Source organism: Thunnus thynnus, chromosome 16, assembly GCF_963924715.1.
Source record: "Thunnus thynnus chromosome 16, fThuThy2.1, whole genome shotgun sequence".
NCBI lineage: Eukaryota > Metazoa > Chordata > Actinopteri > Scombriformes > Scombridae > Thunnus > Thunnus thynnus.
In genome coordinates this window covers 5,251,866-5,276,057 of record NC_089532.1, presented here as the reverse complement: position 1 = coordinate 5,276,057, position 24,192 = coordinate 5,251,866, and the positions used below count along the sequence as shown (strand labels likewise).

The following is a 24,192-nucleotide window of genomic DNA, read 5'->3' as shown; positions in this document are numbered from 1 at the left end:
AAGTGACAGCAGGTACTGTATATCTCATTAGCCCATGAAATCACTGTTTGTGTCTACAGGACCTCTACACAGGGTCACAGAAGCCTTCTAAAACTTATATATTGATATGTTTGATAAAGAGATAGGTTACAGATTAGGGATATGTCTATGTATTTTATGTATATATGATGCACAACTCCAGCTCAACTTTGAACTAATAACGTCTCAGGACAGAAAAGGTTAAGAAACCCTGTTATAGATGTTTAAAACTCAGCTGGCTAGTTTCAGACCTCATGCAGTTCTCCGCTTCCTGTTGCTAGTCAGATTTCAAGCCTTTTATCAGCCTGCAGCAGCAGTAGCCGTAGTCCTACAGCTACAGTATATGGGACATCAGGAGGTCTGTCCCACATAGCTGTTGACCCAAAACATGGAGACTGGAACCAATTACAGCTGCCATATGCAAAGCGCAGGTGTCAAACAGGCAGCTGGAGCCTCACTTTGTTAAAGGATGACTGTTTTCTTTTGCCACAACAAGCAACGCGTGTGGGACGATGACACAGTGGTTTTTATATTAAGTGTTTTTATATCAAGTTTCTCTCTGTGGATTTGCATTTCATAATGGCGAGTTGGCAGTATTTGCAGGAACTTTTTTTTTGAGTAGTTTTTAAGTATTTCTGTGGCTTCCATAGTTTTTTGTGTCCTCTATGTCTAGCCATATTTTGCAGCTGCAATATGCTTCACCTCAGCTGCCTCACAAATGTGCCCCTGCATCATGGCCTCAGGGTATATAGTAGGTTAGAAGAAACACAAATTTGCTCCAGGTTTGTTTACACCAGGGGTCCCATTTATTTAAGTTTCTGAAGCGCTTTTTTTTCTGGAGCAAAGTTTCTGTTTGTGCTAAAAGTTGTGCTTTGTAAAGTTTTAATGCCAGAATCAGCCTCTCAGTGATTTCCTCTGCCTGACATATCAAAAGCAAAAATCTAGATAAAATCGTTTTTATTATTACACAAGGTATGACTGTTATAGACATCATATATTGTATATGGTATACACTGTGTAGTATATACACTATACTATAACATCTTGACAAATCAGGGCCTGTGTGTGATAAAAAAATGGATTCTTAACTTAATGAGAGGGGTGCTGCTAGAGGGAAGAGGTGAGTACTTCTTCTGTAACATAGAGAGGTGATGCTGACGTCTGGATGGGTGTAGGTAAAAAAAAAAAAGTCCCTTTCCTCTGCACAAGAAAATTGGTCAGAATTCATCCTCCATTTACAGTGTTGTCTTTATTTGCAGGAAGTGACACGTCACATCTTTCTGCCAGCGCACATGAACAGGGAGCTGGTTGGTCAGTCACCTCACGGCGCCAGTCGACGCGACGAGACGCCTGCTGACTGATAAATAACAGGACAAATCAAAACGGGGCGACAGAGCTTGGCTGGTGTCACATCATGATAAGAGACAGAGAGGCTTTGTGAAAACCAGAGGTATCACTCAGACATTCTTATCGCCAGGAGACCACATAACTGCAGATTTAGTGATTCTCTTATTTGAAAGTTAAAGGGTCAGCTCACCCAAATTACACAAAAAAACATATCAGTTAGCTCTAGCAGCACTGTATCTAGCCACTCTGGGTTTTGGTTTATTTGCAACTTCTGCTGCCACCCTAAAACATATAAACAGTATACAATTGAAAAACTCAACAGGGAAATGTCTTTCCAGTAGCAATGTCCTCGTCACTGTGGAAAATCTACAAACCTCAATATAGACAGATTTCATTATGTCATCATTAGAAAGTTGTAGTGATAGCAAAATGAGAACTTTCAACCAAATTATTTGCCAATAGATTCATTACACAAGGCCTCATTTAACACGGTGCACACTCATGACACCTATTTGTGATCATTTAGAGCAACTGAATCATAAAACATGATCATATGTTGCTGCTGTAGCACAATTATTACTCACATAATAGCACAATGTTCTACTACTGTAACCAATAAGAAACTTTTATGAACTCAAGTTATCATTATCCCCAGGTTAGGTTTGACGTTTTAATCAATTCATTCTCAAATATAAAATACAATATACAGTATATAGTATAATTAAAGCTGCACTAATCAATATTTTTTTATTAAGAGTGGGCCAAAATAATGTCTATAATATGAAAGAGATTATTTGTAGTGTCAAATCCACTAGACTCCCCTCATCTCCATGGAATTTTTTAGCCTCTGCAGCTCATTGTTTTGATTTTACAGTGCGACTTTAGCAACTTTTATCTTTTTAAACAGATGTTTTCCAGTGAAAAAGCTCTGATAAACCCACCACCAAACAGCAGACAGGCAAAGTTACCAATTAGGTGGTGAACATAATGGAGCATTTAGCGGCTAAAGAGCCAGATGTTTCTCTCAGCTGGTGGAGAACAAAAACAGAGCTAAAAGGCGAGTGAACACTGGATTTATGTTGGTCAGGTGTTGAGAAACATGACTCCAGATAAATGCTAATTTTGCTGCAATGTGGCTGCTGCTGCTACAGAACAAGTATATTATGTGATGATACTCATTTCAATGCTGTATTTTCAGCTTCAGTGCTCTCCAGTGGCCAAAAAATCAATTTAAACTGATTAAAACAAGTTGGAAAATGGTTAAATAGTACAACTTTTTGAGATTTAAGTAAAATTGCTGAAAAACAGGAATATTAAAGGGCAACATTTGTGTGGAGGGTTCAGATGTGTGGTGAAAGTGCTAATGTGACTATGTTTTATAACCCCAAACCCCCCAAAATGAACACAAAACAATCATATGATCCGAGAGGAAATCATGGCTTGTTTGTCATCAATCGTGTGATTTTCTAAAAGTAGTACAAGCCTCAACACGAAGCTTCAGTGAAAACTGCAGTGTGTACTTTGCAGATGCCTCTGAGCTTTAATATAGAAAGTAATATCACTAGACTGTAGTTCCCAAAGGAAAAAAATTACCTTCATTGTATTTGGATGGCAGCAGCGACCTCAAAGCTTAAATAAAACTCTGCATGACTAGATACCACTAGAGGTAAGTAAGAAAACATTTGTTTGTGATTTGAGTGAACAAGCCCTTTAAGACACCCATTTATGTTTTAAGTGACATTTTATCTTAACCTTACATCATGTTCAAAACCCATTTGGAGTCTAATATCAGAATGGACATCAATGTTGAAGAATAAACAGTTTTTTTTCCCTTCTTGTAGAACTTGGCAGGCAAAATCCGACAACAATTGTGCTGTTATGACAAGATTATAAGCTAATAAATGTGTTAGCTTTTTCAGGTCCAACTTGAACTAGAATGCGTCATTTTCATCAGGTCTGCTTATAGCTTAGGGGCAACACATTTTCTTTGTGTTAAAAATCAGTTGTGCCGTTTAATAATGCTGTGAAACAAAAGGGTGTTTCTTCAGATAACTGATTTCAATGGCAGTATTGAAGATGACACATTCCTCATTAAGAGCATTTGCTCCTAACCAACTTCTGTCTCACCCACGTTCACAAATTCCAACACTTTTCATAGACATGCTTGCCTTCACGAAGCAGAGACGGGCTTTTACAGTTCATATCGAAAATCCTCCATCGTCCCACATTGAGCGAAGAGTCCCGGCAGGTAGCTAGCCAACATGGGTCACCACCTTCATCTCACTAGCTTCTCGTGAGACAGATGCATCCGTTCATGCATCAAAACCTGCGCCATCTGTTTCCCACCAGTTCTCTAGTGAGGGCAAAGCATGATTGGTCACAAACTTGTCGATAGATATCTGTTTTCTCTGCAACAAAGTCCATATATATACGTTTAAAAAATATAAACTTGTCTCCATCTCTTGTCACTTCACCAAGACCACATGATATTTTTACATTTCTGAGGAGGACCTAAAGTGTTTGTCAGGTCCTCACACTTAAAGCTTAATGAATGAATATATGAAGAGTCCCCTTCCAAAGTGAGGTATCTACCATTTGCAAAAAAGTGACATATACTCATACAAAATGATTTATAGCATTAAAATTAAAACAAATTACAACATGTTAAAGGCTAATAAGTAATGTTGGTCCTTATCTGACAAAATGAAACACTTCTACAGACTTTGGGAGGTCTTGATTTTGTTTGAATGTTTAAATTTTTAATTAACAACTTAAATTTTTCTAGATATATTCTTTATTTGGAAATGAACTCTTCATATCTGCAACTTAAAACACAACAACAACAAACAGTCAAAGAAAGTCATTGTGATTTGACTTAATAATAACATGTGCTTCCATCTAACATTTGGGTAACAAAATTAGGTCTAATTTTAAAAATTGTGGCATCAAAATAACGAGGAAAGCTGAATGAGAGTGCTGCATGTGGACCAACACTCACACACGCACACACACCTTAAATCTTGTGTAACACTTCATCACAGTTCATCTGAGAGAAAAGTCTTAACATTTAATATTTTTCTTTCACATCAAGGAATGTTCAAGGAAAAAAAAAACTTTTTTTTTTTTTTTTTTTTGTTGTTTTGTTTTATATTTTTTAGAGTTTTCCCACACTGCATCTTCAGTGTCACTTCACTGTACACCTTCCAAACCCAATCGGCCCTTTAAATGTAACCTGTAACGTTTATTTTTGGATGAGCGAAGTCAGCGTGTGTGTCGTATGCAACAGTTTGTGTTTGGGCAGGTGTGAAGCGAGAAATGGGTTGTGTACCCTCCCTCCCCCCCCCCTCTATGCCACCCCGACAGTGCCACCGCCGGGGTGGCACGCTCTCTCTCTGGTGGTCATCTGAAGGGCGTGGGCATACAACACATCTGCTCTGAGTCATGATTCACAAAAAGAGATTAAGTGTGATTTTGTGAGGGAGAGGGGAGCGGGGCAGGACAGAGTTGACCCTTTTACCCACACCGTCATTTGACACATAGGAATGGCTCTTTCTCTCTTTCTTTCTCTCTCTCTCTCTCTCTCTCTCACCCCCACCCTCCCCCGTAGTCTGCAGTTTTGTCCGTGGAGGCCAGGTGAGCGCGGCCTCTTATTGGTCGGAGAGCAGTAGCAGGGTGGGCAGCAGCCAGCCGAGGCCCAGCGGCAGGGACAGGCGGACGGGCTGGGCTCCGTGGTCCGACAGGCTCGGAGAGGGAAGAGTGGAGTCTTCCTCATCACCCCACAATCTGTCGTTTTCGTTTCCCTAAAGAAAACAGACGTGACAATTTGTCATCCATTTTTTCGTACAAGAACAAAACAACTCTGTTATCTGTCTTCAGATTCCACACCGGAAAACATCTTTTCAGCTGCAAAAAAACTGATCCAGGAGGAGAGATTTTATGAGCGACTAGGTGGCTATAATGGACAAATTTTACACATCTAGAGTTGAAAAATAAGATGAGCGATGGCGAGGACATTGCCACTTATCAGCCCGACGCAATTTCACAGCAAGAGATGCTTTTCACTGCGAACATATTCAGAATAAACTCTTCAATCAGTGGAAACCTATCTCTAGATTATTCCCTTCTTCTTCCCTATTCCCATCTTCTACACTAAAACTCATCAGATGTTGATTCCGCTCTTCCTCTCTCAGAGGTTTGTGGTGGTGGGTTTTATTGTTCATGGTGGAAAATATGTTACTTTAACATTGTCTGGTCACTGAACATTAAAGGCGTCCAGGAAGGTTTTTCTCACCAAACGCATTGTGTATGAATCTTCATAAAACATTTGCAAAGTCGATTTTACAAATATTTTAAATCATGCATTGTTTACATCCATGTTTGCTTGCTAGTTCTTCTTCTTTTCACTGCCTTTTTTGGTGTATTGCTACATTTGTTGGTGTTTTTGTTACCACGACCAACTGTTGATCAGCAGAATAGCATGAAACCGATGGGAGGACATGAATCATGCCGCCCGCGTCCTTGTGCGACCTATGTACCTTTAAAAACATAGCTCTGTTAGAGCTGCTAAAACTCCACAGGGTACCTTTAAAGCAGCCATACATCACAGAACTGAGACGTGAATGTCTTCTCTTCAACCTGTTGGAGATCTTAAAGGTTGAGTTCACATATTTTGATTTACCAAAACCTGATGACTCATAATCATAGATTTTAATGAAAGACTTGTTGCTGTTTGTTTTTACGCTTTTAGAAAAAAAAGTAAATGATAATAATCTGTGTGTATTTTGAATATTAAAAATATGAGAAAATCGAAAAAAAAGAATGCCTTATCAGAAATAAAATGAAAATAAATAAGGGAAGGAAAAGGGAAAATGTTAATCATCATTTTACTGTATTACTGAGGACTATCAGACCATTTATTACTCCAAGCAGATGATTTTTATGTGTTGTCAAACACGTCTGGAGGGGATCTTTAAATAGTATATCGAAATGACACTGTGTCTAATACAGTGAAATTGAAAAACCTGAAATATAAGATAAAGCGAGAAGAGAAAAACTCACATTTATAAGAAAATTGAAAAGAGAAATACAACTGTAATCAGAAAATGTGTTCAGAAAAATGAGTACTTGGACAAACATCAGTGTGATAACATTGACCTAAAATGACAGAAACCATCTTTGGGAAAAATTTATTTGACGTGTGCTTTGATTTTTTTTTAGTTTGGCTCATGTCCCATCTGCTAACATGGAGGAGGCGGGACTTATGACCTATAAGTCCTGCAGTCAGCCACCAGGGGGCGATCAAGATGTTTTGGCTTCACTTTTCAGGGGCTGTCATGGCGTCCATATTTATATACCATCAGTGGCTACACACAGCACGGCATGGCTATGCTAATGATGCTAGCCATGCTAACTAGCTGCTAGCCACCGTGTGGCCTGGTAAAACGAATGTGTCACGTCTCTTTGTATCTGTGGGTCGGTGCTCCTGTCAGTGTCGGTTAACCGTTGACATCCCTAAGTCTGATAATATGACTCTGAGACAGTTGTCCAGAACTAATTAACAGTTTTAATGATTTATGTCGACCTTGTAACACTTTATTTAATCCAGTCTGGATACTCGACTATCATGTGACAAAATATACATGTTCCACAAACTGTCATTTCCTTGTTTACCTTTTGTCTGTAATGCAGTCAGAGGATGATACAGACTGATGAAACAATCATGCGTGGGACGAGGTGTTCAGAGGACCGGAGGCGAAATGTATAATTTGGGCTTTTGGCCCTTTTCTTCAGCTCTCCCTCTGGAAATAAGTAAGTGGCCTAGTTGTACATTTAGCTTGGGAAGTTTATTTATATCTGCTGGCGGATTGTCAATTATGTTATCTACAGCATTTTCTGGTTCCAATTAGGAACCAAATGCATGCAACAAATTTCTTCGGCCTGAACTGTGTGTTTCAAGTAAAACAGGCTCTCCGCATTAAAATTTATGTTCAACGGGGTTCAATCGTTGTTTACTTTACTATTTCATTGTATAGGCTACATTAATGATGTTTACAGAGCCTGTTTATACTGTTGATGAAGCAGTTATGGATATGAAACAGTTTAAATGTTTCGTATGTTCACACTGATTGTGCACACTGAGAGATGTGTGACAGGAACTAAACATCCCTGAAGACACCAAACACCTCTAACATAACTCCAACTCTGATGTTTCCTCACTGGCTGCTGATAGACACTTTAATAATGGTTCCACCATCAAACACAGATACTTTTAATGTTTTTTTGATGACATGTTTAAATATATATACATTTATGTATATAGTGTATTAAATATTTAATCGAGAAGGCTTTGTTAACATTTGCAATCGTGGTGCAAATAATATGGAACTATGTCATAGATGGCTTTGTGTAGAGCCTTTAAACTGTCAGCAGAATAAGCTTATAACAGTATAACATTTATGTTCTGTTTCACTGCTTGTTTTAATTGTATTATTTACTTTTATTTTGATGACGTTACTTGCTTTGTTCTCTATTTTGTGAGCTGAATCCTTTTACTGCTGCAGAGATCTGATGACCTCAGATCTCGGATCAATAAGCGTTACTTCCAATCCGAAGGCTTTCTCTGAGATTGCTCCTTTATTCACTCATTTAAAATGTCTTACATGATGAACACTCACTAGTCTATAGTGAGCTGTGAAGCCCAGCCTGTATATCAGGTTTTCAATCAGTATCTTGAATGTCATAATGTTTTATAGGATGCATTTATGTAATTCTGACACCTTATTTCCCAAGCGACTGTCAACTTTGATGATAAAGTTTACTATCAAAAATTCTGCCTCTAAATACTTTCATCACACTCTTTACTGCTTAAGAGTGTGTAAGTGTCCTACTTAACCAAATCTGAGACATCATTTCCAAAAGCTGTAGCTTTTATTAAGTGTTTGTGTAAAAAGTAATACGGGCTGATATTTCTTTAACTCTCAAATATCAATATTGGCTTTAAAAATCCCACATGGTTCTGGCCTTACTGAGCAGAAAACTGAGCTTGGATCACTAATTAATCATCATTTTGTGTCCTGACTGCCAAATGTAGAGTGGTAGAAGTAGATTTACATGCCTTTTATGTTAGCAGCAAAGCATTACATTACATACACCTAGAATTTGGACAAACGGGATGGTGAAAAGTGTACATTGTGCACAAGCTAGCGAGTGGACTCAGCTTTCTTCATCTCAACTTTCATATGACTGACCATGTATCTGACTCTATCTGAAATATGCAGATTCTGTAAATCCCACCCGTCCGCTGCTCCCTGCAGGTTAAAACAAACACCCGGAGTTATCTGCAGCCGTGTGACCCAATTCAGAGTGAGGCCATCTCCATTAGTGCCTCTCTGTTTGAAAAAGGTTGTACATCACATCCTCAGTCTTCCATTTCGTCTCACCTGAGTAGGTATCTGTGCTCTCAGAATGTTCTGCTCTGTTTCCATGGAAACGCCTGGGGCGGTGGTTGCCAAGTGCGGGCTCTGGTTGTCCGTTGCTGGACTGGGCATCCCGGGCTGGCTGGCGCCCGTTTTCACATCCGATCCGTTCCCAAAGGCCAGGATGGCATTTTCTAGAACACGAGAGCAGCAGAGATGTTGTGTTTAGAGGGACATGAGCGGCAGTTTAATAGTACGCCCTGAGAATCGTCTTTCATTGGGTGGTAAATGGGAAAACTTTGCTCATTTTCACATCAGCCATCACCTCTAGTTTGCTATTTACCCCTGAACGACTCTTTGTAATATGATTGGCCACTTTATAATTATGTGCTGGGGGACTATAATTACAATGTGGTCATTGCTTGTGAGGTCTTCAGTCTTTCAGAGTGAGTCATCAGTCTGCTGAATGACTAATCTCTGGTCTGAAACATTAATTTTAAACTACAATTTAATATGTCTTATATACAAATACATCTATGTCATTAGTTGTTATCACTAAGAGGGACTGCGACAGACAAGAGACCACCGAGATTTGATTTATTTACCATAAATGAAAATTTAAGTATGGACACTTTTGTGCTCACAGAGGGTGATGCATCAATACTTTAAGAGAAAAAATACAAACTGTCCCAGAAACAGCAGCAAGTGCTCCATCCACAGAAAGCAGATTTCTGGATAATGGAAGTTCAGATTTTTCAAATTTATACATCTTTGTCGCCTTTCTGGGCCACCAGTCTATAAAACTGCTTAAAAATGTGTAACATACTGTGACAAAGTGGGTGAAAAGTGGGTCCACATTACATTTGTCCTTCTTTCAATGCCAGTGTATGTAGCATTGCTTTCACATATTATCCTGGGTTTTGTTTGTGTTTAGCATTGTGTTTACATTTACATTTACACCTGCATTTATGGTTTAAAGTCCTGTGTTTCTTGAGTTATAGACTAGCTTGTGTTTTTTATACTCGCCGTGCTTTCCAGGAGACAAATGGAAGTCACCCAACGACTTCCCCGCCTTTAAGCTCACTGACATCACCAGTGATGTCATGGGTTAGACCAAGTATGGGGGCGTTTATTTTACTTAGTTAAATGTTGGTTTATTATCTATATGATTTGTACTTATATGCCAGTTAGTATAAGGGGAAGGATACCCCTGCAAGAAATGTGGTTCTGCCTGTTAGATTGGCGGGCCCATTTAAGGGGAGAGATGTTGGTTTAGGAGAGCAGACATAAGAGGATGACAGTGTAGTTGTGTGCACATAATCATGTACTGTCAAGCCAGTTTAATTTGATTTGCTGCTTGTATTCATTTCATTTCTTTTTTTTTTTCTCAGATACCTTTTTTTTTGTTACACTGGACAGAATAAATCAGTTTTTACTCATTCAACAAGAGTCTGAGTCTGCCTCATACCCAGAGGCGCCTTAACATTACTATAGAGCCTGGAGCTATGGACATTTTGGAGCGCCCCCCCTCCCTCCCCAAAACGTTGCCTTAATGCAACATATAAAAGATGCTGATAACACAATAATGCAGTTTGACAAATTGCGTATTAAATATTGGCTGACTGACTCCATAGCAGATAGTATCCTAAACATTTTAACAATGTCAACAGCTCCCACAACATTTGATTCTAAAGTATCAAAGCCGAGGATGTATAATTAATAATAATACATCCATAATCAAAGCAGGTTAGTGGTTGGGCCACATTTACTACTGACAGTAAAATCTTCATGAAACACACTCAGACAGACTTTAAGAAAAGTGAACGCTTCCTGCTGGTGACACAGTTTCATTTACAAACTTAGTAATTAGTAAAAATTAATCTGATGAGTAAACTTGTAATTAAAGTACATTTCATAATGAATTTGTGAGGACACCCCTGTTTTCTCTTGGTGTTTTAAACAGCTACCATCACTATGAGCAACCATGACGCACTCAGTGTTCATATCATTGCACACAAACTGCCGAAATTAAATCACTTCTGCCATAAAGTCCTCCTCCAAGTCTATGCGTTATTTTTGTTTGTCCTTTTCGACGTCTTTACTTTGTCAAGGACACACAGCTAGCCGTCAAGCTGCATGAAATTTTTTTGCCGTTGCACCACGACCCCATGTTCAAACACGATGTAAGTCATGTTTTTACAAAGAGTGTTGATGCACAGCAGGAGGATTTACTCCTCATCACATCTGCCCTACATCACAGGTAGCTTACTCTCCTACATCGTGTTTACTATGTGTGTGTGTGGTTTTTTTTTTTTTTTTTAACCTCATATCTCGTTAGGCCCCTGGAGGCCCGAGGCCTGGGGCTTAAGCCCTGGTAAGCCCATGCATTAAGGCACCATTGCTCCTACCACCTCCCTAGCCACTCTTGTCACACTCTTCCTCACACATATGTTATTGATAGGCCTGGGGAATACGTTCTAAACATGTTATTTCTAAAGCAAAAAATATTGCAGTCCACAATCTTGAAGATGAGAGAAAAGAGCACTTGTGTGAGCATGAATTTTTCCAATGAATTCCTATGAATAAAATGGAAAAAATGAAAAGCCCATCATTTTGACCAAATAGAAGAATACCTCAGTCAGTGGAAGATTGAGGCTTTAGTTTTAATTACAGAAATCTCAGAGGCAAGAGCTGCTGCACATCTGATATAATGCATAAATGGCAAAATTTGAATGGCAAAAAGGAGGAACTCTGGTCATAATATAAAATAATGAACAATAATGAACTTCAGAGAGTAATTTTTTTGAATCCATTCCTGGTCAGCAGGGTTGCTGGCTGGCTTACCTAAATAGCTGTAGGGTAGCATTAAAAGATAGAGGTGAAATTTTCCCAGACACTGAGTCAATTTGACTTGCTTCTGACCTTCCTGCTGTTAATCAACTCTTAAGGCCGCATCCAAAATCACTCTCTCATTCACTATTCACTACACGGGCACTTCAATGCAAAAGATAGTATAGTGTGTTGATGTCAGTTTGTCGAAAACAATAGGGCAGAGCAGGGTATGAGAAATTGTTTTGTTTATACTCACACACACCATCCTAATCTAAAAAACACTAGTATTATGTCTGAAGTTGCTTATATGAGACTGAAGAGCGGTATGTCTAAGAGAAAATTATATTGTTTGTAAGAGAATTGTGATGTGTGTGAATGAGATTGACATCCAAGAAAGAAATTATAGTGTGTAGTCGCATGTATGAGAAAGAGTCTGTGATGGAAAATAATAATATATAGTGTGAGGAACAGACTGGTGGTGTACTGCTCATACATCAAAAAGCTGTGCTATCATTATAACAAAACTTGTTGAATTTTTAATCGTTCCTTAACATGTTCTGGCTACACATACATGCTTCATGTACAGTAGTAGCCTTGTTAGCATTGCTGCAGGGTAGTTATAGGCTTTGTTGTTTAGAGAAGCTGCCTTTCTTTTCAATTAAACCCTCTTTCACACTTTTTCTCAAATACATGCATTGAATTTTTTTTGTCACACAAAAGGTTGTACTCCCTCTCACATATAGCACTACACAATGCTATTCTTCTCACGCTTGTCATTTCTTTGTTTTTTTCTTCCAAACATATACTATTTTCTCCCACGCACATGCATCACTCATTTTCTATTATACGCTATCATTGTCATATCACAAACTATTTATTGTCTCTGACAATTACACATAATGCTGTTCTCTCTTTACAATATTCTTCCCATATAAACTACTACTCCTTCACACCTATAGCGTATTCATAGAGAATATAGGTAACTGAAAAATATTAATGCATACTATTCTCTCCCACTCATGCACAATCACTTTTGTGATATACTTATGTTCTCTCTTAATGCAGTAACCTTCTTACTTTCTCAAATATTACATCTTCACATTTACTATCATTCTCAAATATATATTTCTGCCTCATACAGAGGTATGTTTAACTCTTTTTCAAATATGTCTATTCCTGTTCCTGTTTCTGCTTCACTATTCTCTCTCATACTAGTGTTCTTTCTTGCACACACCACTATTCTCTATCAGTCACTTCCATTCTTTCTCTCAAATAATCTTTGTTTCTCCTAATTCTATATCATTATTTCATACATACTACTATTCTTTCTTAATACACTATCACTTTCTAACATAGAGTTTGAATGGAAGAGAAAATAGTAGTGTATTATACTACTATTTTTTTTTCTCAGTCACTAAATTTAAAAAATCTTTTGTCTCACACATACGCATCCTTTAAAAAAAGGTTATATACTGCCTGGATATGCTATCATTCTTTCTCATAATATATGAGATGTAATAGTGAATGTGTGAATAGTAGTACATTAAACTTTCACTAACATTTCAAAAATACTTCTTTTCTCTTTTGCATATATGCATTACTTTTTAAATCATTACATTATCTCACTATACATCATTCTTTCCCACATTACTATTCTTTTCTTGCTTTTTTTATTTGCACATACCATTTTTTCCCCTTACAGTGTCATTTTCACGAATATGCTATCATTCTTTCCACATATACTGTACTACTTTTCCCTCATTATACACTATTCTTTCTTAGATACTACTATTTTCTCCTTTCCATGCATTCTACTGTCAATAAAGAGTGTAATGGAGTGTGTAAGAGAGTATACGTGTGTGTGTGAGTAAGAACAGTATGACTCAGTTATATTTATGGCCTAAATACATGTGAGATAGTGATGTGTATGGGAGATTATAGTGTAGTATGTGTGAGATTATGATGACAATCACGTCATGTCTGGAGCTAAACTTTATTAACACAGGTGTGTGTGTGAGCTGACGTTATTGAGAGACAATTTAGAAAAAGTTTGGTTTTTTTTGTCATCTGGGCTTCATGTTTTGTTGTATTTGAACTACACACACTATTTGAAATCTTTTGAGCCTTTTCAGTTTTTTGCAGTGTGGGTATTGATTTTCTTTTTTAGACACACACTCGCATAAAAACCTATTGCTCTCAGTCGTTCCTGTGTCCTGCTATAAAAAAACAACCCACGGACCAATCAGCTGCAATAAAAATAAGTGAGTAGACTTAAAGATATACTATGCAGGATTTATCGGTTGGTGTTTGTAAACACACAGCATTCAAAGTTGGCCCCTCCTCCCCCGCTCAACAAGCAAGAAAGAGCGAGAGAGAGAGAGCAAGAGAGTGAATGAAGAGAACGAGCGACGCTGGTGAGAACAAAGCCAAGAATCAGATAAATAAAACATTATTTTCTGATTGTTTCACGGTGGTTACATTCTGAAGCACAAACAAACACAGCCTCATCCTCTGCTCGACCCTGTGGGACGGTGCCGCCTTGCCGGGTTTTTGTGTGAATGCAGAGCTTCATCCTGTCCGCTGTGGCCTCTCTGCTCTGCGTGTGTGTGTAGCTCAGCCCCGCCCTTGGTCAAGCAGACACACAGACCTGCAGCTCTTTATACGTCCATGACACAGAGACAGAGAGCAGAGTCCCGGTCGCTACGCTACGAGTCCTGACCTCACACCCTGCCGCTGTTATTGGCTGGGGACTACACACCCACTGCCCAAAATTTTGACACTCAGAAACGTCCCAAAAAACAGCAGAGGGCAGAATCTCTGTAGATAAATACACCACCACACACTTCTAGTGGGTCATAAGTGATGATTGAGAGGAATTACTTTTGTATGAGTCTGTACATTATTGTTTTTTTTGGAAAATCCTGCATAGTATATCTTTAACTAAGGAGGACAATGAGTTGAAAAAGCCAGAATCCTTTTGGGCTTCATTTGTTCAAACCACAACATCTGAACTTAATGATGGATTTAGTCCTGCAACTGAAGGTCCTTCCTATTTATGTTTAAATTCACGCCTTGTGCAAATTTATAATCTCGGCGTTAAAGTTATATGCACAATGTTTGAAGTTATGTGGCGTTATGTGCGATGATTGATTTTAAAGTAAGGTTAAAATTATATGAATTATGCTGTGGAATTTTCATATTATTCAATGCTTTCATTCACTCACTGAAAACCAAGGACGTACACTTCAGACCCTCTCAACCTGGCAAACATTCTCTCTTTCGTAAAAAATATGAGCTCCACACAGGGTCACGGGCAGTAGAGCATCGCCGCACACAAACCACCGATATTTTGCTGAAAGTCCTCTTTTGCGGTAATAGAAGTGAAAAGCAGAAATCAATCATATCATTATGAGATGCTAATTGAAATACATGTTCGAATGAATGAGCACACTAGAAGGTATGAATTGGATTGTATGATACAAACTTTAAAACTTTTATTAACTGAATATAGGGACACATCTATTATGACATATGAAATAGTTATGAAACAGTAGGAAGGTGGGTTACTAATTGGACAGAGTGAGAGAATTTACTGAATTTCTACTGTGTTAACACATGAGAAGAAAAAGGAGTGCCAACATCCTGTCCAATTTCTCTCTTACTTGGATAAAACTCATTGTCCACTGAAAAAATGATGCATATAATTGTGTTTATGGCTGACATCATTCATCACAGGTGATTAATATCTAGTCCTGCCAACAGGAAATGAGAAGTAAAGACCGAACACAAAAACACTCAGCTGGTCACAGCGGTATAGCTGCTGAGTCATAACATCCGATCACCAAACAATGACGATGTTAGATAGATTTTGATTTGCCACACAGCGACAGAACCGAACAATCATGTTCAACAAAAGCACTGAAATTAAAGCTATGTCATCTCCCGCTGCTGCCGCTACCTGCTGCTTTTTATGAAATCACAACCTGTCTCTTGCTGTCAGTTCAAAACACCTTGCAGAGCTGATTTAAATTCTACCTTCACCATAATGTTAGAGTTTGAAACTTTTAGAGCTCGCTTGATGGATGGTTATGTGAAGTGCTGTGCAGCAGGTGGAATCCAAACATCAATTTTTTTTTGTCCTTTCTTTCTTCGCTCATCATGTTCATATTTTATGTAACAAAAAGAGTCATGGATAAGAGGAATGTTTCCAAGTTGCTCCTTCATGAACATGTTTTTTTTTTTTACTCTCTCAAGCTACCATCAAGCTACAATCTCACAGTGGTGGAACGTAACCCCGTGCATTTACTTTAAGTACAGTACTTAAGTACTTTTAGGGGTACTTGTACTTTACTTGAGAATTCAGTTTATACTACTTTTTACCTCGTTGTATTTATGTGACAGCCATGCTTACCAGTTGTAAGATTTTACATAGAAAACATATCCTGAGTATATAAAATATGACAGATTATTATAAATTAAATTAACCAACAAAATATAAAATAGCTAAAAAATTTGTTCCACTGCTTCCAGCTACAATGTTAAAATGTTTTAATATATCAGGAACAATAATTCAGTAATGTAATAAGTTCACAATGATAAGGGCCATTAGGCTCACTAATGACTTTTACTTAAAGCTGCACTAATCAATATTTTTATATAAACAATGGCTCAAATCACTATCTGCAGTGTTAGAGGGGTGACTTGTAGTAGTTGCATCATCTCTACAGAGCACTTTTAACGCCTTTAAACCTGCAATGACTGATTTTTTTGGCCTTTTTGAACACAACGTTGACATATTATAACCTTTTAAGTTGATGTAGCAAATATGTAAGCATACAGTTACCTATTTATACATCCATAATGTTGTATATTCAGCTTGTTCTGCTGCCCAAACAAAAACTATTAATGCAGCTTTAAGTAAAAGTGTCAATGTAAGACTTTCACTTGCATGTTTACATTGCACCACATTCTACCACTACTCCCATATGCCAACCAGGGTTCAGTCTATTGCTCCCAAATCTTCACAATATATCTACTTGTTCTAAGGTGTTTCAAATTACTGTCAATCATCTACAGTAGTTGTTGAAACATGTGCATGTTTACAATGATGACTGGAGGAACGTGAATCTTTAGAGATCCGTTTCCTGCTTTCACAGGTGTAAAAAGAACAGATGTTCAAGTTTGAATTGCAATTCAATTAAATAAACAGATGCTTTAAGTGTTTTGGGTTTGAATCCTCACTTGACTGAAACACATAATGTTTTTCACACCTTTGCTGTCAGCACTGCAAACAAGGATAATTTGTGAGATTTGAGTGTGAGAGAGACTTTTTTTGTTTAACTTTTTGAAATGTTAACAAACAAACATATGATTGTCTAGAAAAAGTCATACAATGTGTAACCTCAACTTCCCAAAAAGAAAAGTGATGTTGGAGTTGGATGAGTTCCTGCAAAATGGATTCAAAATAGCAGTCAGCCTTTCAATTGTTCATCTTTAGTTGTCTGTAATGGTATGATATCATGATTGTGATGTATATCTAAATGGGCCACTCATAGTAAGTAGGTTTTGACTGGGAGTAATATTACAGTATATATATATGATAATATATGTATAATTTACATATTATATATATATATATATATATATGTTATAATTTACAATTCTGGTGAATTTCTATGGCTTCATGCACCCCAAAGGAAACCCATTAGATCAAGTTCTTCAATTTACCACAACACAAAATGACTTATGATCATATGATGAATTATATAAGCATTCATTTTCATTCGGCTAATGGGCTATTCTGCAGCAATTACGTTTGCATGAAAGTCACTTCAATTAAAATATGCTCATGAAGAGATGAATGAGAGATTCATCAATTAATATCCCCTGCTTATACTGTAAGATGGATGTGAGTGCTTAGACCTGAAAATCACACCATTATTCCATCTGTTCCCAGCAAAAAACCCCTCAGATTTCAGGGGCAAGTCACTGGTTATTAGTGATGGGGATTTCAAAGCCTTCAGTAGAGTATCAGGGTGTGACAAACAAACATTGATTTCTCGCAGGATCATAACAAATTGACCCATTATCTGAAGTAGTTTGCCTTTGCAAACAAAATTCTGCAGCAATCAATGCAGAGCTTTGATTCGTCTCCCTTCAAGTCAAGTCAAGTCAATTTTAGTTATATGGTGCCAAATCATAATAGAAGTTATCTCGGGGCACTTTTCATATAGAGCAGGTCTAGACTGTAATCTTAACAATATTATTTATAGAGACCCAACAATTCTCCCATGAGCAAGCACTCAGCGACAGCAGCAAAAACTCTCTAGGTGGGTGGCCGTCTGCCTCAACCAGTGAGGTTGAGAGAGAAAGGAGGGAGAGAGCAGTTCCACATAGAGATGTCTGGTAATAATAATAACAATAACAATAATAATAATAATAATTGTAGCAGTGGGTGTCTAACAGGATCACAGGGGCAGTGGGTGTCTTGCAACCACAGATCCAGATTCTACAACTCTGGAGGCAGAAATATCTGCAGAAAGGGAGACGAGAAAGCACAAAACTACAGGAGAGAGAAGATGTCGAGTTAGTAATGGGACCTGAATGGGGAGATGGAGATGGAGAGGAGGAGAAACGAGCTCAGTGCATCATGGGAAGTCCCCAAGCAGTCTAGGCTTATAGCAACATAACTAGGGACTGACTATAAGCTTTATCAAAAAGGAAAGTTTTAGGCCAACTCTTAAACGTCAGACGAAGACCTTCACTGGTGCAACACTGAGCATCAACTACTAGACATAGACGGAGGTGGTAGACGGGTGACCTGCGTGCTCCGGATGCCAGCTCTGCAGCTAATTAGCAAATCTGCAAGTTGCAACACAACAGCAGTGAGTCGATAGCGAGGAAAACAGATTGAGCCCAGCTGAGGGTGTGTATACATCAGCACCTTGTGAAAAAAAAGCTGTGGACCAGCGTGCTAATGGTGCTGTGGGTCATTAGTGTCTGTAGGACAGGTGGAAAAGTGTGCTGCCCCGCTCAAAGTGTGCAGTTAGTGCTCTGCAGTGTGCAGCCATCCCCTGGCAGGCTGACGGATGAGAGAAGCGAAGGGGTGCAACACTAGCTGCTCGCCACCGTGCCTCGCCACCCGCCGTCACACAGAGATGAAGTGTCAATTGATATCTTCAGTGGTAAGCTGTTGTGACAGTTCCTTTGTAAATGTTTGGACACGGCTGTTTAAGCATCGCCATTGTGCATCTCTTTGACTTTTAAGTTTCTTCCTAAGTGCTTTTTTTTTTTTTTTTTTTTAAAAACTAACTTCACAACCTCCCTTGAAGCAACACTGCAGAATACATCCTGTGCATGACCCCTTCCTGTCCCCAACCATTCTGACATACTGCTGGTTACTCTCACTTTTTCCAGTTACACTACCAATTTCAAGTTCCAGAAAAAATTAAAATAATTGCAGAAACAAATGAGCCTCACCTCCATCTGTCCTCTCATTTTTCCCTGACACACTCAGCTTTCAGAGAATAAAGAAGTCCGGAGCTGCTGTTCTGCATAGTGATGTGGTTATTATCGATGTGATGAGGAGGTAAAGCAGGGTGACAGCTGTTTTTTAAACCTGAGCATGCTCAATCGAGAGACTTTTTTTTTTTTTTTTAGTAGTAGTAAGTAGTTTTTCCCCTCCCCTGTCTGCAAACGACTTTATTCTTCCCCGGCACTATTGTCTCTGTCCACCTCATTAGTTCGGAGGCAGGAAACCAAATTACGCTCAATTACAAAGTCATCAAAGGCCATCTGAAGTCCCGTCTCAGCAAGCAGGCCCCAGCACAACAGCACTGGGGGGGGCCCAGCATGCAAAATAACACTGAATTCAGTTTCAAAAAGACACAAGTGCCAATTGATAACGGTGCTGTCCACTGAAGGAGACAAGAGTCTTTTGTCTCCAGTCAAAATGAATAACTTTTCATCCTCTGTACACTGTGATTATATGAAGAACGTGGGGGAAAGGAAAAAAACATTCAGGAGCTCTCCCGGGACAGATTCATTTTCCCAATTATTGGCTCGTATCCAAACTCTCCTTGCCAAATCATTACGTACACTTCCTCCCCAAAATAGAAGTGTGGCCTGCCTGTGCCTAGCAAACGAGTATGAACTCCAATTGAGATGAGAACGCGACATGCTCCGCTGGTCCAAGAATCGCCTTTCCCATTAGAAACTTGTTCATCCTTATTATCACGTATGCGCTGTTTGGCTTCAGCCATTTGTTCAGGCAGGAGGAGAGGAGCGTTTTTTTTTTTGTTTTTTTTTTCTCGCTCAGATGCAGGGAAATGAGGCCAGTCAGTCTGAGGTTTGTTTTTCTGGGTCTCTAAGGAGCTTACAGTAAACAGCACACAGGAGCTGCCTTAGCAAGTCTGAGTCCTGGCTGCAGGATGCACATGAGGAGTTTCATTGAAAAACAAGACATCCATCAACTAGCTGAAAAACATATGTGACTACTCTGGGAAGTTTAAATCACAATGGGATAGTTTACATTTTATTCGCTATGTGGTTGGTATTTAGAGAACAGCAACATTGTTAATTTTACATATCAATATGTCTATGTCCTACATGTTTTCTGTCCCTTCAGTGGATATTTTCCTCGCTGCTGCCGTCCATAATAAAGTGATAAACAGTGAATGAGGCTTCCCATTGGTAGATCCCATTGCCACCAAAAGCTACCATGTTGGAAGGTATGCTTATTTGTTTTGTTGCAGAGAGTGAGAAGCTCGAGACCACTCTTACATCTCTCAGGCGTTTTTTTTTAGAACTGCTTCCAGTCTTTATGCTAAGCTAAGATAATCAACAACATTTCATTGTATTTCAAATTGTATTTATACCTGCTTCACATTGAAACACTGCATAGCTACTGGGAATTATGCTGAAATAACAATTACTATATATATATATATATATATATATATATATATATAACATAGATCAAAAATAACTTGCACTTTTCAACCAAAGTCAGCCCAGTTGTAACCTACATTTGCCAGATCAATGTCAACCGGGTTATGATTATGACTTTTTCAAATAAGGTATGAATTAAAGCTCAATTCTGAAAAAGACATATTCTGTGCTACTACATGACATATCCTTCTTAAGAGTAGCATACACCTGCTCACCAAGAAAAGGAGCTGGCAGGCTTTAATCTTACATGAGGAAAAAATTAGCCGGCTGTCTCACTGCAAAAGGTTTCCGGCAAAACTTTTTGTAAATGATTTTCTTCTGTTGTTGGGAATCTGCAGCTACAAGTTTAAAGCACTGGCTAACTCATTAAAACCCATTACAGCACTTTAAGTGGTGACCCCTTTTTTAGAGCACAGTTAATAGAAGTGATTTACAAAGAGTTTTGTCACTGGAGAAAAAAAAAATACTTATAATGAGTAATATCTACATTTGAACCAGTTTGTTTTGCAAGGGTCTTTATTCCTTCTTATTTCCTCTCCTTTACATCATCTCTTGTATTGGTGGTATATATTGTTTTTATTCTTTTGTCTCCATTTTTGATGCTGAGGGGTTCCTGCTGTGGTGTTTTTGCACTGAACATCCCATTGATCATGTGACCGGGATGTCTTTGACACTGGAATATTTAAATTTTTAAAACCTGTAGCTATTTTTGCTCACGCACTGTAATCTCAAATGTACACTGGATGTGGCTGCATCAAATTCCAGTTGTGCTACTGCTGTCACATCTAATGTCCAAATGTCCACTGGAAGTGTTTCAGAAACATCTGTTCTTCAGCAGCCACATTTCCAATATTGTTTAGAGTTGTTTTGGCTACATTTTTTGTATTTTAGAAGCACATTAAATATTTTCAGCGCATTTAGGACTGATGTGGTAACAGATAAAAGAAAATTAAATACAGTAGAAGCATAAAGTACAGTATAGCTGGTCTTTACTCTTGTAATTACTGTACGCAGCAAGGCTTTTAAGCTTTATTTCGCATCAGCATGTCCTGAATAGAGCATACAAGTCAAAGAAAACTGTAGCATTTTGGCTTCTGCTTCACAGACTTTGGAGAAGAAGTGACATAAACAAAGAAGCAAACTAGTTCTGCAAATTGTATGTTGAAGTCAATAACTAATGAAATGCATAATTAAATATTAAATTCATGTCAATAAATATCACAATTAATATGCAATTACAGGTGAATTTGGCAACATTTTAGATTTACAACCCACAAATTACAGTATAATTATTCAGTAGTTCAATACAGGGTATCAATAAAACAACACTTACTGGGCAAATATGTTAGTACATGGCGCAAGACAAAAGATTAGGGAACAAGCAACTTTTTGTTTAAGAGGGACTAAATTTCAGTGTAAGCGTTGTTTTAAAAAATCAAATATTCATATTAATAATTATAGGGTACAGTAATTGGTAAGGAAAATTTGAGAAAATAGGCGATGATATTGCAGTGGAATTAGTTATGGTATTTATTTTAAAATGATGTACTTTACAATTACATTGAAAAAGTTACAGATACAGATTGTAATACAGATACAGATTGTAATTTACAATTGTAAATTACAATCTGTATCTGTATTACAATCTGTATCTATAACAAAAGTTATAGATACAGAGTAGCTAATAATAGTAATATGGTGTAAACATTTGAGAAGAAGGGTGAATCTTTATAGCTACAGCTATAAAACAATAACAATATGTGTATGTTTTTAAAATGATGATAGAACACCAAGCTAGTTGCTCATAAATGAGTAATGGAGTTTGTGGAGCTGTAATCTAAAATGTTTCTGTAATTGGTCTGACAAAAATAGACCCAGATTGTAAAGACAGACGAGTGGATAAAAAAATCTGTGTGTGAGCTGTGAGAGAGAAGCTCCAGTTATGTGTCTGATGGACATTTGCACACTAATTATATAGAATAGCGGCAGAGCTGGAACATAAGGAAGCTGTGTCCAGTGGACATTGGGGTAAAAACGACTCTTGCATGATGTCTGGTGTGAAGTTGGTCCTTTGTTTCTTTCTGTCATAATTGAATCAAGAAAAAGCCTTCTATAAAGTTAACGAACACTGACAGCAGCTGCAGTTTTCTTTGTACAGTCGCTGGTGTCATTGGTGTTGTTACTCATGCCAACATCTTTGTAAGACGTTGTCTTCTGTTGTTAAAAAAAAAAAAAACCCATAATAACCCAAAATAAACTACAGTGTCGGCTGTGACACCAGCAGCTACAGTTTGTGTTACTCCGTCACTGGTGTCATTCTTCTGTCACTGGTGCAATCACTCATATAGAGGGATGATCTCCTGTCATCTCAGCATTATTGTTGTTGTTGGATGAATACAGAGACAGTACAACAAAAGGTAAAAGAATAACAGGGGTTTGGTGTCTGATCCTTCTGTGACATCAGCTGTATTTTATCTTTGGCAATCTTAATTAGAGCAATTTTTTTACCAAATTTCCAGAAAACCGCCAACAGCAAATGCAAATTAATGCACGTTTCCATCCACTACTGATATGCAAATATTAGGATTTTTGGGCTCATCAAGATAAACTCTAATTCTCCAGTCTGGTGCTATTAAATTTTTGCAGAAGAAGAGGGTGCAACGAGATGATGTAATTAAAAGAGTGCCAGTCAAACTGCAAATGTTGGAAATGTGATAGAAATATGAGCATTTACATTTGTTATATGTATTCATTTGAGGAGCATTACAGTCTCTTCATCCGTCCACACAGATCTGATGTTTTTGTCTTCCACCATTTTTCATCTCTTCAGCGGAGTGAAAGCTTGACTTCACCAACTAGTCCACTTCAACCTATTGTAAAAACATTTTTGCAATATTTTACTTTTCCCCTGACTACTGGCATTTCCATTTATGTTTCTCTTTTTTTCGCAGATTGAAAATATGGCATGGAAATGCATATATTGATGTCTTTGTATTTATCATCTGTGCTGCTACAAAAGACGACATGTTTCTATTATCTGTCATAAATAGCATTTTTTCTGCAGTGATATATTCCCAGCACAGTGTAAACAAATACATATTATATGTGGTAATCCATTACTGTGTGCCACCAGCTGCAGTGTTTCATTAATGTTACTGGCCTGTCACTGCTGCCATCACTCAGGGGGTTGTTTGTCTGCGAGTCTTATTTGTGCAAGGAAATATAATAACGTTGACTTAAGTAAACACATGAACAGTGACTGTGTAGTCGTAACTGTGTCAACAATGTGTCATTGGTGCCATCACTCATTTATCTAAGGTCATAAATGTATGGAAATGTATTTTTAAAGCGATTAATAATAATCTTCTTTTCACTATTCCATTACATTTTCTTTAAATATGATCCATCCACAGTATATGATCTTTTAAAGCCTCTAAAAAGCCTTAAAATGATATAAACTTCACTTAAGGTCATTCCCAGAAACTCCACACAGGAAATTATGTGTGTGTCCTCAATTGCAGCTACAGCTCTGTTGATGGAGTTGAGGTTTCTGTAGGGGGGGGTGTTCTTATCTTCATCCATGCTTGAAGATTAGCTTCTCAAGTAGTAGCATTGAGAGCAGCAAATGTAA

The 24,192-nt window shown here is 38.0% G+C and overlaps 1 protein-coding gene across 1 annotated transcript in view; it reads right to left on the bottom strand.

The window, feature by feature from the left end:
• Nucleotides 1–801: 801 nt before the first annotated feature.
• The window catches only part of gfra4a (GDNF family receptor alpha 4a), a 39,403-nt gene continuing 16,012 nt past the window's right edge, over nucleotides 802–24,192 (bottom strand). Inside the window, exons 6-7 of the mRNA XM_067614766.1 lie at nucleotides 8,805–8,974; nucleotides 802–5,165 (exon numbers count right to left, since the gene is read on the bottom strand). Of these exons, the coding sequence (XP_067470867.1) occupies nucleotides 5,013–5,165; nucleotides 8,805–8,974 (323 nt within the window). The 3' untranslated portion in view covers nucleotides 802–5,012. The remainder of the gene's footprint in view (nucleotides 5,166–8,804; nucleotides 8,975–24,192) is intronic.